General features: G+C 43.3%; 1 protein-coding gene across 8 annotated transcripts in view; it reads right to left on the reverse strand.

Annotated features, from left to right (window-relative positions):
- fhod3a (formin homology 2 domain containing 3a) overlaps positions 1-12,604 on the reverse strand; it is a 70,664-nt gene that overhangs the window by 13,453 nt on the left and 44,607 nt on the right. For 4 of the 8 annotated variants that reach the window (XM_026155558.1, XM_026155559.1, XM_026155557.1 and 1 more), the window contains 10 exons: positions 12,500-12,594; positions 12,041-12,184; positions 9,510-9,745; positions 9,321-9,347; positions 8,054-8,164; positions 7,434-7,865; positions 6,461-6,520; positions 5,344-5,478; positions 4,948-4,998; positions 266-489 (listed from right to left, as the gene is read on the reverse strand). In XM_026155558.1, the coding sequence (XP_026011343.1) occupies positions 266-489; positions 4,948-4,998; positions 5,344-5,478; positions 6,461-6,520; positions 7,434-7,865; positions 8,054-8,164; positions 9,321-9,347; positions 9,510-9,745; positions 12,041-12,184; positions 12,500-12,594 (1,515 nt within the window). The remainder of the gene's footprint in view (positions 1-265; positions 490-4,947; positions 4,999-5,343; positions 5,479-6,460; positions 6,521-7,433; positions 7,866-8,053; positions 8,165-9,320; positions 9,348-9,509; positions 9,746-12,040; positions 12,185-12,499; positions 12,595-12,604) is intronic. The other 4 variants (XM_026155560.1, XM_026155562.1, XM_026155561.1 and 1 more) reach the window with 4 other exon arrangements.

Here is a 12,604-nt window from a genome sequence, read left to right on the forward strand (position 1 = left end):
AAATCACAACAACAGTTGCCCCAAGGTGCATTATATAGTAAGGTAAAGACTGTAAAATAGTAGGTAGGTATGAACCTAAACATTGCTCTGATATTGTTGTGTGCAGGATCCATACCAGTCTGCGGTAGCAGTAATATTTTAGAATACATATCGGTGCCAACTGGCTACAGTTTTGTAACAAGAGACGATTATATCTCCTAATAATCAATCATCCACGTCCTCATTGACAGATCGATGCATCGAACATGATTCTCAGCAATCCTACCAGTCTCAGGTGGAGTGCAGGGAACGGCAGTTGGGGTCTCTGCTTCAAGCTCAGCCTCTGCGTCCTCCTGGGAGGCGAAGGAAGACGGCGTGCTGCTGCGTGATGATGACGGAGGCCAGGCTTCCGAGGGTTCAAAGTTCAGGTCGACGGCAGGTTGATTCCTCGACACCCTTACGCGCTCCCTCTCGTACTCTTCCGCTGCCAGACGTTCCACGTTCTTATACCTGAAAGAGGAAGAGAGGAAAAGGATGGATGTAAAAAACAAGAAAAAAACAGAGAGAGCTTTAGACAATGTCTGTCTCGGCTCTCACAGCAGCGCCATTCTCAGTGTTAGTCTTTGCCAAATCACCCCAAACTAAACCACTTGTCACTGCTCTCTGCCAAAGTACCTGAGTTCATTAAAAAAATACAAAAAAACCCAAACTCCCACCTGGCCTTTTTTCCCCTCTGCAGCTGCCATGCCACTTTACCTCTTCAGAATTTAATCCCACCTCTCTCCTCTACCTCGCCCCATTAATCGTTCACAAAGCGTTCGGTGCGTTCATCACTCATTTCCTGCAGCACAACGGTTCACTGTCTTGCTCCCCACTAGCCTCTTGTCCTCTCTATCCAAATGCTCAGCTTTCAGCAGCAGTTGAAACATGCAGCAACAGGGAGGTTAAAGAAGAGGAGGAGGAGGAGGAGGGGGGAGTGCAAGGAGAAGGACAGGAGAGAAGAATGAGAGAGATGCGGAGAAGTTAATGTTAGTTTGGCTGCTCTAAAGGCTAAACATCAGAAGTGAATCAGAGTAAACCTGTTCAACATGTGCCTCCATCAGCTCTGCTCTCAGGTCCATTTCCCCTCCCTCTCTCTCTCCTCTTCTCCTCTTCCTCCCTTTCTCCTCCTACCAAATGTTGCCATTCTGCGAGCCAGAATGGAGATTTATGGGCATTGATTCAACCTTCTCTCTCTCTCTCTCTTTATAACTCCTCCTCTTTCCCACCGAACCACAAATGTGTGGAGCTTCTGTTCAGGGTTCATTAGCATCAGTCCACTTCAGAGGTCTGAAGAAAGAAGATACTAGCATGTGTTGGTTTGCATTTGCATGCTGGAGTGAGTGAGCTGAATGTACACGAGGTGCCCGAACCAACAGGCAAACTCATAAAAGCTCCAGCTGTTTATGCCAACAAATCACTTTTAAATAAACTGTATCCATCTTTAAAGGGGGACCTGCTCATTTCCAACTCTGGGCCTTTACTGGAGCAGATTTACACAACAATTAGTTTAAAATAATCCTTATGTTATGCTGGGCCACGTTGAAGCCCCACAGTACATCGTCTGTCTGGAAAAAGCTGTTGTAGCTTTTTTTAAACCATTCTTTTCTACTGATTGGCTGCCCCTCACAGCTCAAAGACTTAACAGCAGGTGGGTGGGGCTTTTACTTACACCCAGAGCTGTGCACCTGACATGACCATATTAGGGATATCTGTGCTCCCCAATATAAAGACATAGAAAACAAAAACAGAATGTGAGCATTTAGAGTGCTTGAAGCCTGAGCTTGTTTAGAAAAGCACTTAGCCTAACTCTATAATAACTCACACACGCATTGTTCTTGTTCCCTATGTTACCTGACTTATCTGCAGTCATCTATGACTGTCACCTGTATTATTTAAACTGTGTTTCTGTTAAAAAATATATTCTCTAAAAAACGTACGCACAAGAGCTTAAAGTGCTCTTTAACAAAGTTTTTTGTTATCAGTGCTATAGCTAATCATAATGCGATCATGTTTAACTTTTGTATTTTAGCTACCAAACTAATTTTTTCTTTGTTTTGATGTTAAAATGTTGCCGATATTTTAATTTCAATTAAAACAAAAAACAAAAAACAGTCCAAACATAATATGTGCAAGAAATTTATTTAAAGATGATCTACTCGACTAAGTTGTGCTTTTCAGGTGTGTGTTTATGTTGCTTTTTTTTTTTTATTCTGCCAGTTTTCATCATGTTTTAGAAAAATAAAGACATAATGTTTCTACAGACAGTTTTGGAAACAGGGAATCGGACCACCAGAGCCTCCACTTCTGACCTCCACACAATCCACTATGCACTGGACCCCTGCAGCCCTTCCTGCATGTGGTTGTGCCCACAGGAAGGTGGGCCCATGTTGGTCTTTCAGGCTGCACCAGGCCTCAGTCACTGGGTGGTCTCCCTCGAGCAACTCACACACCCACCCATCCTTAAACCCTCTAATCAGTATACAGGGTGGGCCATTTATATGGATACACCGTAATAACATGGGAATGGTTGGTGATACCATTCAAGTTACATTGAAACCAAGCACACCATTGTTTTTCTTGTGACATTACCAATAAGTTTGATGTGTCACATGGCCCTCTTCATATTGAAAAAACAAAAGTTGTATCCAAGATGGCCGACTTCTAAATGGCCACCATGGTCACCACCCATCTTGAGGAGTTTGCCCCCTCACATATACTAATGTGCCCCAAACAGGACTTTAATATCACCAACCATTCCCATCTTATTAGGGTGTATCCATATAAATGGCCCACCCTGTACATTAAGGAAATGCTAGCAAAAGAAAAAAGAATGAAAAAAAGAAAAAATTCAAAAGCATGTTTTTATTTTTATGGTGTTTCTATGAAATAAACGTAGTTAAATACAGGCTTATTTGTTTGTCCAGAAGCAGGTGTAATAGTATAATTATTTTAACCATATCGCTCTATTCGCTCATTTTAATTGCATCAATTTGGTGTAAACTGACTCTTTTAGATGAGCTGAGGTATGTTGTTGTTGCTCTGTCTGTTGTCTGTTATTAAAGCCACTGGATTTTATGCACGTCCTTCGTGACCAGGTGTTCCAGTGCTGTTTGGCAGCTAAACACTAAGCTGGGGAATTAAAAAAAAAAAGGTCATGTTTTTTCTGATGACCATGACACCGTAAATAAATCAGAGTGAAGTCGTGGATAAATCTCCCACATGTTCACTCAGCAGCTCATCTGCAGCTCTGGCTTCTGTCTGTCTCTGCCTTATTTCTTCTGTTCATAGTTGAATCCAACCTTTACCTTTTTTTTTCGCTCTGTCTTATTGACTCTGTGTGCTATTGCATTAACTGAGCTTTAAATGGAGGGTGAAACAAGCCTGGGGTAAAAAGAAAAGCAATAGTGCTCGGCACACACTCTCAGAGAGTGGAGAAGATGAAGAAGAACAATAAGAAGGCGCAAATGTCAGTGATGACCAGCGTAGAGGATATGGCATTTACCCAGCTGTCATCAGCCCTTATTACCGTATTTCCCGGACTACAAAGCGCACCTAAATATTAGCCGCACAAGCTAAAATCAGGGGAAAATCCTGTTTTGTACATACATTAGCCGCACCTGACCAAAAGCCGCAGGTGTTTCAATGTTGACTTATCATATGTAAGAGAATATGCACAAAGGGAATTGTCAGGAAAGAGATGGCTGTTTGGAGACATCACTTTTATTAATATTTTGAAAAACAAGTTATGGGTACATATTTGCACATGTAGTACATAACAATAACCTACAGCACACCAGAACAATAGATTCGGCCTACCTTTTAGGCTCAGGTGCAGTGACACAGCTTTAACAAGAAGAAAAGTCAGTCATTCACCACCATCTTTCTCTTCTTCCTACGCACTAAAACCACCAAAGTCCTCTTCTCCAGTGTCGGATACAAACAGGCTCATGATGGCTTCGTCATCCACTCTTCTTCTCTCCTTCGTTGTCACTTTCAAAACCAAAGAAATCCTCAGTGTCAGAGTCGAACACCCTCAGAAGGGCCGTGGCGGTGTCCTCCTCTCCATCATGCAGCAGTCCAGCCCTTCAAAATCCGTTGGTGATCGTGGATGTTTTCACACTTTTCCACGCTGTCAGAATCCACCGGTGGAGTTGGGCATAACTTGCAAGTTTATCGCCGCTCATCATCCACGACTCCCGCTGAACGCGTAGCGCTACTTTGAAGTTTGTTTTTCGCGCTACTTCGTACGGCACTACGTTGCCTGGCGGACGGACATGTGACTAACATACCACTCTTGAACCCCGATCCTTCCGCCAGGCAACGTAGTGCCGTACAACAGCGGAACACACAAAACAAATCGTCTTACGATATGACAAAAATCATGGACAATCCATAGAAAAGCCGCACCTGACTAAAAGCCGCAGGGTTCAAAGCTTGTGCAAAAAGTAGCGGCTTATAGCCCGACATTTACGGTATATGATCGTGACCTCCTTAACCCTTCTGAGTAAATCTCTTTCTTCCTGTGATTCCCATCTGCACACAAACACAGATTTATTAGCCTCATGAAAATTCTTCTGGTGTGTGTGTGTGTGTGTGTGTGTGTTTGTGGCCGTGCACGTCCATTCATTGTGAGAGGCTTGACAAATCCAGGAACCTGATTTTCTCACAGCACACAGCCAAAACAATCAGGCCCTTGGCAGAGAGCCGCAGTTAAAATACAGCTTCTTAAGGAAACGAAAGGCGGACGGAGCAAAGAAAATCAGCTCAGTACTCCCCCCACCCGTCCAGCCTCTGGCAGGCAATGGTCACCTTTTAACCTGCGAACAATTACGCTATTACCGAGCTTCCCAAACCAGCGGCTCAAACATAATCCCAACTGATTCAGCGGCTCTGTGCTGTTTTGATTTAGTGTACACACACACTCACCTCTCCTCCCGCGCGAGCCGGGCCTCTTCCATTTTATCCACATAGCCGCGGCTGTGAGAGGAACAACAAACTGTTTCAAAAGGTAGCAATCATATCACGCACACTGTGCTCTGTGGATCTGTCTAACAAGTTTAACCCACAGTCCCACACCTTTGTCTTATGTATGATATGATCTATTCTTGTCAGACTGTTGAGTAATTTAGGAAATTAGGTCAACACACACACACACACACACACACACACACACACACACACACACACACACACACACACACACACACACACACACACACGTTTTCGGTGTTTGGAAACATAATTACTCATTCTACAAACTAAAACAGCTTTTATTCATTTATTGTTCTCGCATAAAGCATTTTATGACCAAAGATGCCTCACCTGTGCTTGTTCCTCTCCTCTCTTTCTATTTTCTGTAGCCTCTCTTCTCTCTCCACACGGCGGCGCTCTCGCTCAGCTGCCAAAGATTCTTGGTGCTGGCGGTAGGACGAGGACAGAAGGCCTCCCAGAGCAGGTCTGAAGGAGCAGAGACAGAGTGAGGAAAAGGAGGTTTCTGTTAGGATGCCTGGGTCGTTGACCCAGGATGTTTGAGTTTATGTTATTATTTATACTTTCTAGTTTTTGGTTTCTTTGAGTTCCGTCTTATGGCTTATGTCTCCCCTATCACCTGCATCCCCTTGTCTAGTTCGCGTCTGTGTATCCTAAGTTCCTATATCCCCGTGTTCAGTCAGTGTTTGTGTCTGCCCTGTTCCCACGTCTCTGTTCCCTTTGTAGTGCCTGCATATGAGTCTGTGTCTTTGTTCAGTCTGTGTTATGTGTTTCCTGTTTTACTTTGAAAGTCCATGTCTGATGTTAATGTGTCTGGTTTTGCTTCCTCTTGTCTCGTTAGGCCTGATTTGCCCCAGCTGTGTTTCCCTCCTGTTACCCATTCCCTGATTGCTCCCTCTGTGTATTTAAGCCCAGTGTTTCTCTGTGTCTGGGTCGCGATCTACCGTTTATTTTGCCTGTCCACCGGTGTAAGTTTATTTTGAGTTTTTCTAGTTATGTCATGTTGCGTTCAGCATTAAAGCCTTTTTGAGTTCACGTCTGTCTCCAGAGTCTGCACCTTGGGTCCTATTCCTGACTGCACACAGCCTCACCTAACAGTTTCCTTCATTTATTGATTTTTATTTCTCTATTCCCTGTCATCCTGATTTCTGCAGCAGAGTTTTAATCTGCTGCTCTCTTCTGATAAAGCAGCCATAACACAACATACGCCCCTTACATAAAACCAGCCTCTATGTGTTTAGGTTTACCAGAGAGTTTAGTAAATCTGGAACCAACTAGCTTAGATCACATTCACTTTAGTATGTCATCGGCACGAAAACACGGTGGGGCCGCACATGCTCCGTATTTTTTACACACATGACTCTGTTCCTGTGTGTGAACCTGTTTACAGTCTGGCGGTGCGTAGTTTAAGGATGTTTCCACACCTCATGTTCTTGCTGTGGCTTCTCACCTTGAGCTAGTAGGTGTACTCGGGGTACTGAGAGAGGAGTAGGACGTCAGGGCTCCGTTCCTGAGGGAGAAAAACAGGGAGAGTGACCTCTCAGGGTTGCACAACACGGCATGGACTAACTGGCGAGTGCAAAACTCGTACCCAGAAATGAATGTGACCCTAATTGCTAACTGCTGTCGTGTTTATTCTATTATGCCCCTGGAAATTTTCAGGCAAGGCGTCTGTCCTCACTAAGAGTCTGCTAAAAAGACCTTTGGCCTTGTCAAGCTATTATGCCGGAGCAGACAAGAGCTTTCTTTTTTAAGCTTACGTTATATTATTTAAGGTTCTGTTGCTGCGTGTGCAATACAAAGCAAAAAAACATCTGATTCTTGTTATCTATAACTTGATGCATGTAATTCAACTTCTGATTGGGAACACTTGATTACTCATGCAGCGTTCTCATGACAAATTTGGTACAGATTAAGTGTGAATCTTTTGGAAATCTAGTTTTAACCACAAAGAGAGAAATCTAACAGCTAATCTTTGCCTGACGGTAAAGGTAAGGAAATGCAAAGTTTCAGCAAAAAGCAAAGAGAGACTAGTGAGAAAGGGTTAAAGAAAAGAAAACAGTGGTTGTGCTGTTTTAGAAAAGAGGGGAAAGGAAATGCTACTGGGAGGCCAAGTGGGGATTGCACATTAAAAAAAAATTGCAGTGCATTGAGGTCGTGGAGGAACTAAGAAAAGACGTGAAGGAACGAAAAGTGACAATAAGAGTCGAGAAACTCAAGGTGAGATGCTGTGAGGTGAAAGAACTGAAAAGAAGGGAAGTGATGAATAACAAAAGAGATGCAAAGTGGCTCCAAACTGGTGCCTACACACACACACAAAAAAAGCCAGAAGCAGAAGTGGAAACTGGCAAAGTAAAAAGCAGGACATCTGAAGAGAAGGAAAGCTTCTTGAATTCATTGGTGAGCTTTACTGCCCATCTGACCTGGGAGTCGTTGGTTTGGGTGACTCCTCGCTTGGCTTTCCCAGAGCCGGGGGCGACGGCTCCTCATCGAGATCGTACGAGAAGAGGTGGAAGGGCGAGTGGGGCAGGTAGGGCAGGCGGTCGGGGGAGGGGCGCGAGCTGCCACGCAACGGCGGGCTCACCTCCTTGGTAGCTGGCACAGTGACGATAGACTTTTTTCTGGCCAGCAGTGTGGCCAGGAGCGAGGGCTGTCCTGGAGGACTGTGAGTGCAGGACACAGTGGGAGAAAGGGTTGGGGTAGAGGGGGAGGAAATGCTGCTGGTGGTAGTTGTTGCTGAGGTCGGTTCACTCCAATTCCTCTGCTCTGTCTCCTTTACAGACTCCTTTCTGGACGTGATGGTGATGGACTGAAGGGTTGTTCTTTGAACAGTGGATGGAAGATGTCTAGCGGGGCTAGGAACAGAGGAATGGATCGAGAGGAATAAATGGGTAAAAGCAGAACTGAGCAGACCGGCAGGCAAATCTACAACAGACATGGGCCACCAGAGCAAACCAGCTGGACAGGCAGGGACTAAAGAGACATTCGAGACCATTATGAAAGCATTATTTCATTGCTATGTTACCACTACGTCCTAAAATACCTGGAGGTGGTCTCATTAGCCCCCTCCTGCTCATCCGAATCAGACTCAGTCACAGGAGTCTCCTCTTCCTCCTTCTCCTCCTCAATGCTATCCTCCTCACATTCCTCCACTCTATCGAGGTGGATGGGTGGGGGGGTGGACGAATGAATACACAGACAGGTGGACGATTTGAGGTAAGGATAGGGGAGAGATGAAGTGATACATAAGAAAAGCATGCAAATAGAAATCTCCACAGAAAAAAGAGTGTTGGAGCAAAGGAATGGAATGGCTGAGGGGTCATGTGTGCAGAAGATGTTTAAGGCTACACTAAAAAGTCACAGTTAAGACACTCAAGGAAAACAAACAAAGACAAGGCAAGACAAAAGACAAGAGAAAACACACAAGAAATGAAAAGGGGAGAGATGGCAGATGAATGTTTCTGATTATACACTTCATGCCTCCAGTTAGGTTTTTACATGCGCATGAACACAGAACATGATAACAAGGAAAGAGGGAAAGGAATGCTGAGAGGAGAAACCGGCTGGGGGATCGCTGTCACCAAACTGCTGCGCTGTTTTATAGTGAAACCAGATGAGTCCTGTTGCAGTCAAGTCCGTCCGCGCTGCCAGGTGTTGTTCCACAAGACCACAGCCATGTGTGTGTGACGAATGGGATGGTCAATAAAACTTGGGTTTGTTTTTCTTGTGTGCGTGCATAATACGAAGCAGGATGCGGTCCCGGACGTAAACAGCTTTCACCCACTGATTAGATTCATTCAAAAATAAATCACGGGATAAAAATGTATCTTTTACAGTACAGCTGACCGCGTTTGAACCCGTTTTTCAGGATTCACAGGTATGCTCAGGTGTGCACGATTTAGCTCTTAAACCCCATTGTTTGTCTACTAATGTGACAAAAGCAGATTACATTTAATCCTTCATCTATTATTATATTCAAATCTAAAGAGGAGAAGAGGACCAATAGATGAAAGATTTGCCTTTAGTAAACAGTTAAAGTCCCATCCTGATCCCATTTTGTTGTGCTCTTACACACAGCGTTGAGAAAAGCCTGTGCTGGTTTAATATCGTGTTCGCCTCTATTAGAATTGCAAGCAAACCCCGAAGGCGTGCACAGCTGCTGAAAACAATTATTTTTATTCCAGTGCAGCAGAAGTCTGCAGTGGGGTTTAGGTGCAGCAGGAAAACCCACGCTGTGAGTAGGGAGGACACATGGGTAGCTGTTACAGCAGGTCTGTGAGGAGCAGAGGCTCAGTGACGTTTGGACTTACATGGACTGAAGGTAACCTGACAGTGCTCTGGAGCAGAAAGCAGTAAAACAGTCAGAACTTCTCTGAAGAATGAGAACATATTAAAGAACTATCGCTTTTTTGTTTGCTTTGTCACCACACCTTTTGAGTAACCCTGCACCTAGATTTTAATAAGTGATACGTAACTGTTTTATTTTCCACCACCCTCACCTCTCGCTCACGTCCTCAGATCTGATTCCATTGAAAGGTTGGAAGCCGGCTCTCTGTGGGGACGCGGGGCTGCAGGGCGAGGCGTAACCGGATCGTCCAAGAGAAGCCCTGCGGCTCCGCCTCCTCTCCAGGCCATGTCTTTTGTCCCCGCCCCCAACACTGGCTCGCCTGCGGTCCCGGCGTACCATTGGTGGAGGCTGGCTGTCATCATCACCATCTTCATGCCGTAGGGTCGTCTGGGGAAAGACATGACAGGTTGTAAAGTGAGTGGTACTTAAAAAAAATGTTAGGGTTTAAATGAAGCAAAGTGGTCTGACCAAAATCTAAATCAAAAATTTGTAGATTTTTTGGTAAATGAAAAATGCTGGATCCTTTGGTCTAATGAGTGGAACTTGTTAGCAACACGCATTTCCAAAGCTAACATGCTGTGAGACTAAATTATGGCTTCTTATAGTTCTTGTTCTTCACTTTCTGTTTCATTTATTTATTTTTAGTTATCACCCGTGCCTTGTTTTTAGTTTTACTTCCCTCCCCTGCTTCCATGTCTAGATTGAGTGCAGCTGAGTCTTGTTACTGTTGTGTTTCCACTTCCCTGATTACCCTCGTGTATAAATAGCCCTGACATTCCCTTTACTCCTTGTCATAGCATCTGTTAACCTTCCATGCAGAGATGGGCAGTAACGCGTTACAAGTAACGCGTTACTGTAATCTGATTACTTTTTTTCAAGTAACGAGTAAAGTAAGGGATTACTATTGCAAAATCGGTAATTAGATTACCGTTACTTTCCCGTAGGAACGCTGCGTTACTGCGTTACTAAAACTGTGATTTTTTTGCGAGAATGTCTCACGACAGTGACGTAAGCGAGTGCGCCGTTGGTGACAACAGCTGTGTGCAGATCAACAATGGATCACATATGGATTGTGGGAGAGAGTATGAGCGTGCAGCGTTTAAAGCGTGGAAGTACTGACCTTACTTTGAGTTTGATTCCATAAAAAGTGACAAAAACATTAGTGTCCGTTGTGCGTGGGAAGAAAACTTCTTTTTACAGCGATAAAACCCCTAAACTTCCAAGCAAGCACCGAGTGTGCTACGACGTAATGGGAAACTCACAGAGAAACTCGCGGATTCTTCAACTGACCGCGGCACACCTGCACCAGGGTAAACCTCCGCCTACCTCAGTCCTGCTTTACAGGTGAAAATAGAGCAACAGGACCGCTGAGTCTTTGACTTTATTTATTTTCTGCTGTGTTTTACTTGCATCTATTTGAAAGAGTGAGTGTAAACACAAAAAATATTTTATTTTATGTGCTGGAATGTGCATAAAATAGGTTTAAATGTTAAACTAATTTATTCAAGTCAGAGAATGTTGCATATAATTACATTTTTGCTTGATGCATAAAGTTAAAAGATTAAAACTGATAAAACAAGTTAAAAAAAGATACTTTTCCATTTGATTACATTTTGTATGATGAATTATGTAGAAAAAGTAGAATTGGGCTGAAAGATCTATCACTTTATCACCTATTCAGGTTGTAAATCGTCTTTTTAAAAAGTAACTAAGTAACTAAGTAATTAATTACTTTTGAAAATAAGTAATCAGTAAAGTAACAGGATTACTTTTTTGGGGAAGTAATCAGTAATTAGTTACTGATTACTTTTTTCAAGTAACTTGACCAACACTGCTTCCATGTATACTACAGCCATCTCAGTGTGTTCTTTGCTGAACTTACTCTTTAGGACTTTAGCATAAAACCAAAAATGTTTTTGTATTTGTTTATTCATTCTGCCTCCACGTCTGCATTTAGGTCCACTGTTCAACGCTGTGATTTTCAAACAATAACTGTGAAGGCACCGTTATTGCTGGAGGATGTATTTCACTAGCTGGGCCCACGTCCTCATTTTAGGTTTGACAGCGTTTTAGTAGGTGAAAAAGCTTTGACATGAAGTGAGCTGCGGTTTGTGGAAGGCCTTGAAGGAGACTGGCGATGGCTCCCGGGCCTTGCAGATCCCGATGCACTAAGTAGAAATGAAAAAGTTAAAGAATAGAGAAAAAGGAGGGAGGGTGGGGCACGTAAACGAGAATGAACAGCTTGCAGAACTGGGGGAACCTATATAGATTTCAACCGGAAGGAGCGTGTTTGGAGGGGTGGTCCTACTCCTGAAATTCCGACACATAATCTCCAAAGAAAGTTTTATGAGCAGCATATGCTCCCATCCAGATGACACGTTTTTATACCTTTTTTTTTTTCACAAGACAATGCCATCCTAAGCCTAAAAGAATGAGCGTTAAGAATAATGCCACCAATTTAAATAGACAAAAACTGGACTTTGATATAAAGTTTTGCACTATTTTCAGCTATTATGTTTGGTTTAAATGACTTACAAACCATAAGATTCTGTTTTTATTTTTATATTTTACATGGCACTCTGACCTTTATTTGGGCTATTAGTACAGCATTTACAAGCTGAAAAGGGATCAGTAATAACCCATTTTCAACCGCTTTTAATGTTTTGTTTGAGTGTCTCAGACCTCATATATATTAAGCTGCTCGACCAAGTCAAGATCGGTTCCTTTCCTCCCCAGATGTCTTTGGGAAACGGTCTCCATGCCCTGCTCCTCCAGACCATCCACCATATCATAAAATGAATCCTGGTCGGGCAGTGCTGCAAGAGTCTGCAAAAAGAAAGGAGACGTCGTCAAGATGTAACCAAGGTTTAAAACGCTTTGCACATTTAAACACTAATGACTAAAACACTGCTTTGATGCACATAATCATATATTTAAGTTTTTCATTTTGGGTTTTGAAGCTGCAGGACTAAAACTTCGCAATACAGTTTATATCTACATGCAAAATGATAAAACACAAAGTCAGTCAATCAACTGATCACTTACTGGAGAAAACCAAGATGCGTTTTCCATAAAACTGAAAATGTTCTATATCCACACAAGAAAGTACTCAGCAAAGCCATAAACTATAGCTTTGCAAACCTTATTGATGAGGGTCATTGCATAGACGAGAAGCTCCGTATCCACTCCATCCTTCTCATGCAAGATCTCCATAGCATTGGACCATGGCTTGCTGCCTAGAAGTCA

Source organism: Astatotilapia calliptera, chromosome 22, assembly GCF_900246225.1.
Source record: "Astatotilapia calliptera chromosome 22, fAstCal1.2, whole genome shotgun sequence".
Classification (NCBI taxonomy): domain Eukaryota; kingdom Metazoa; phylum Chordata; class Actinopteri; order Cichliformes; family Cichlidae; genus Astatotilapia; species Astatotilapia calliptera.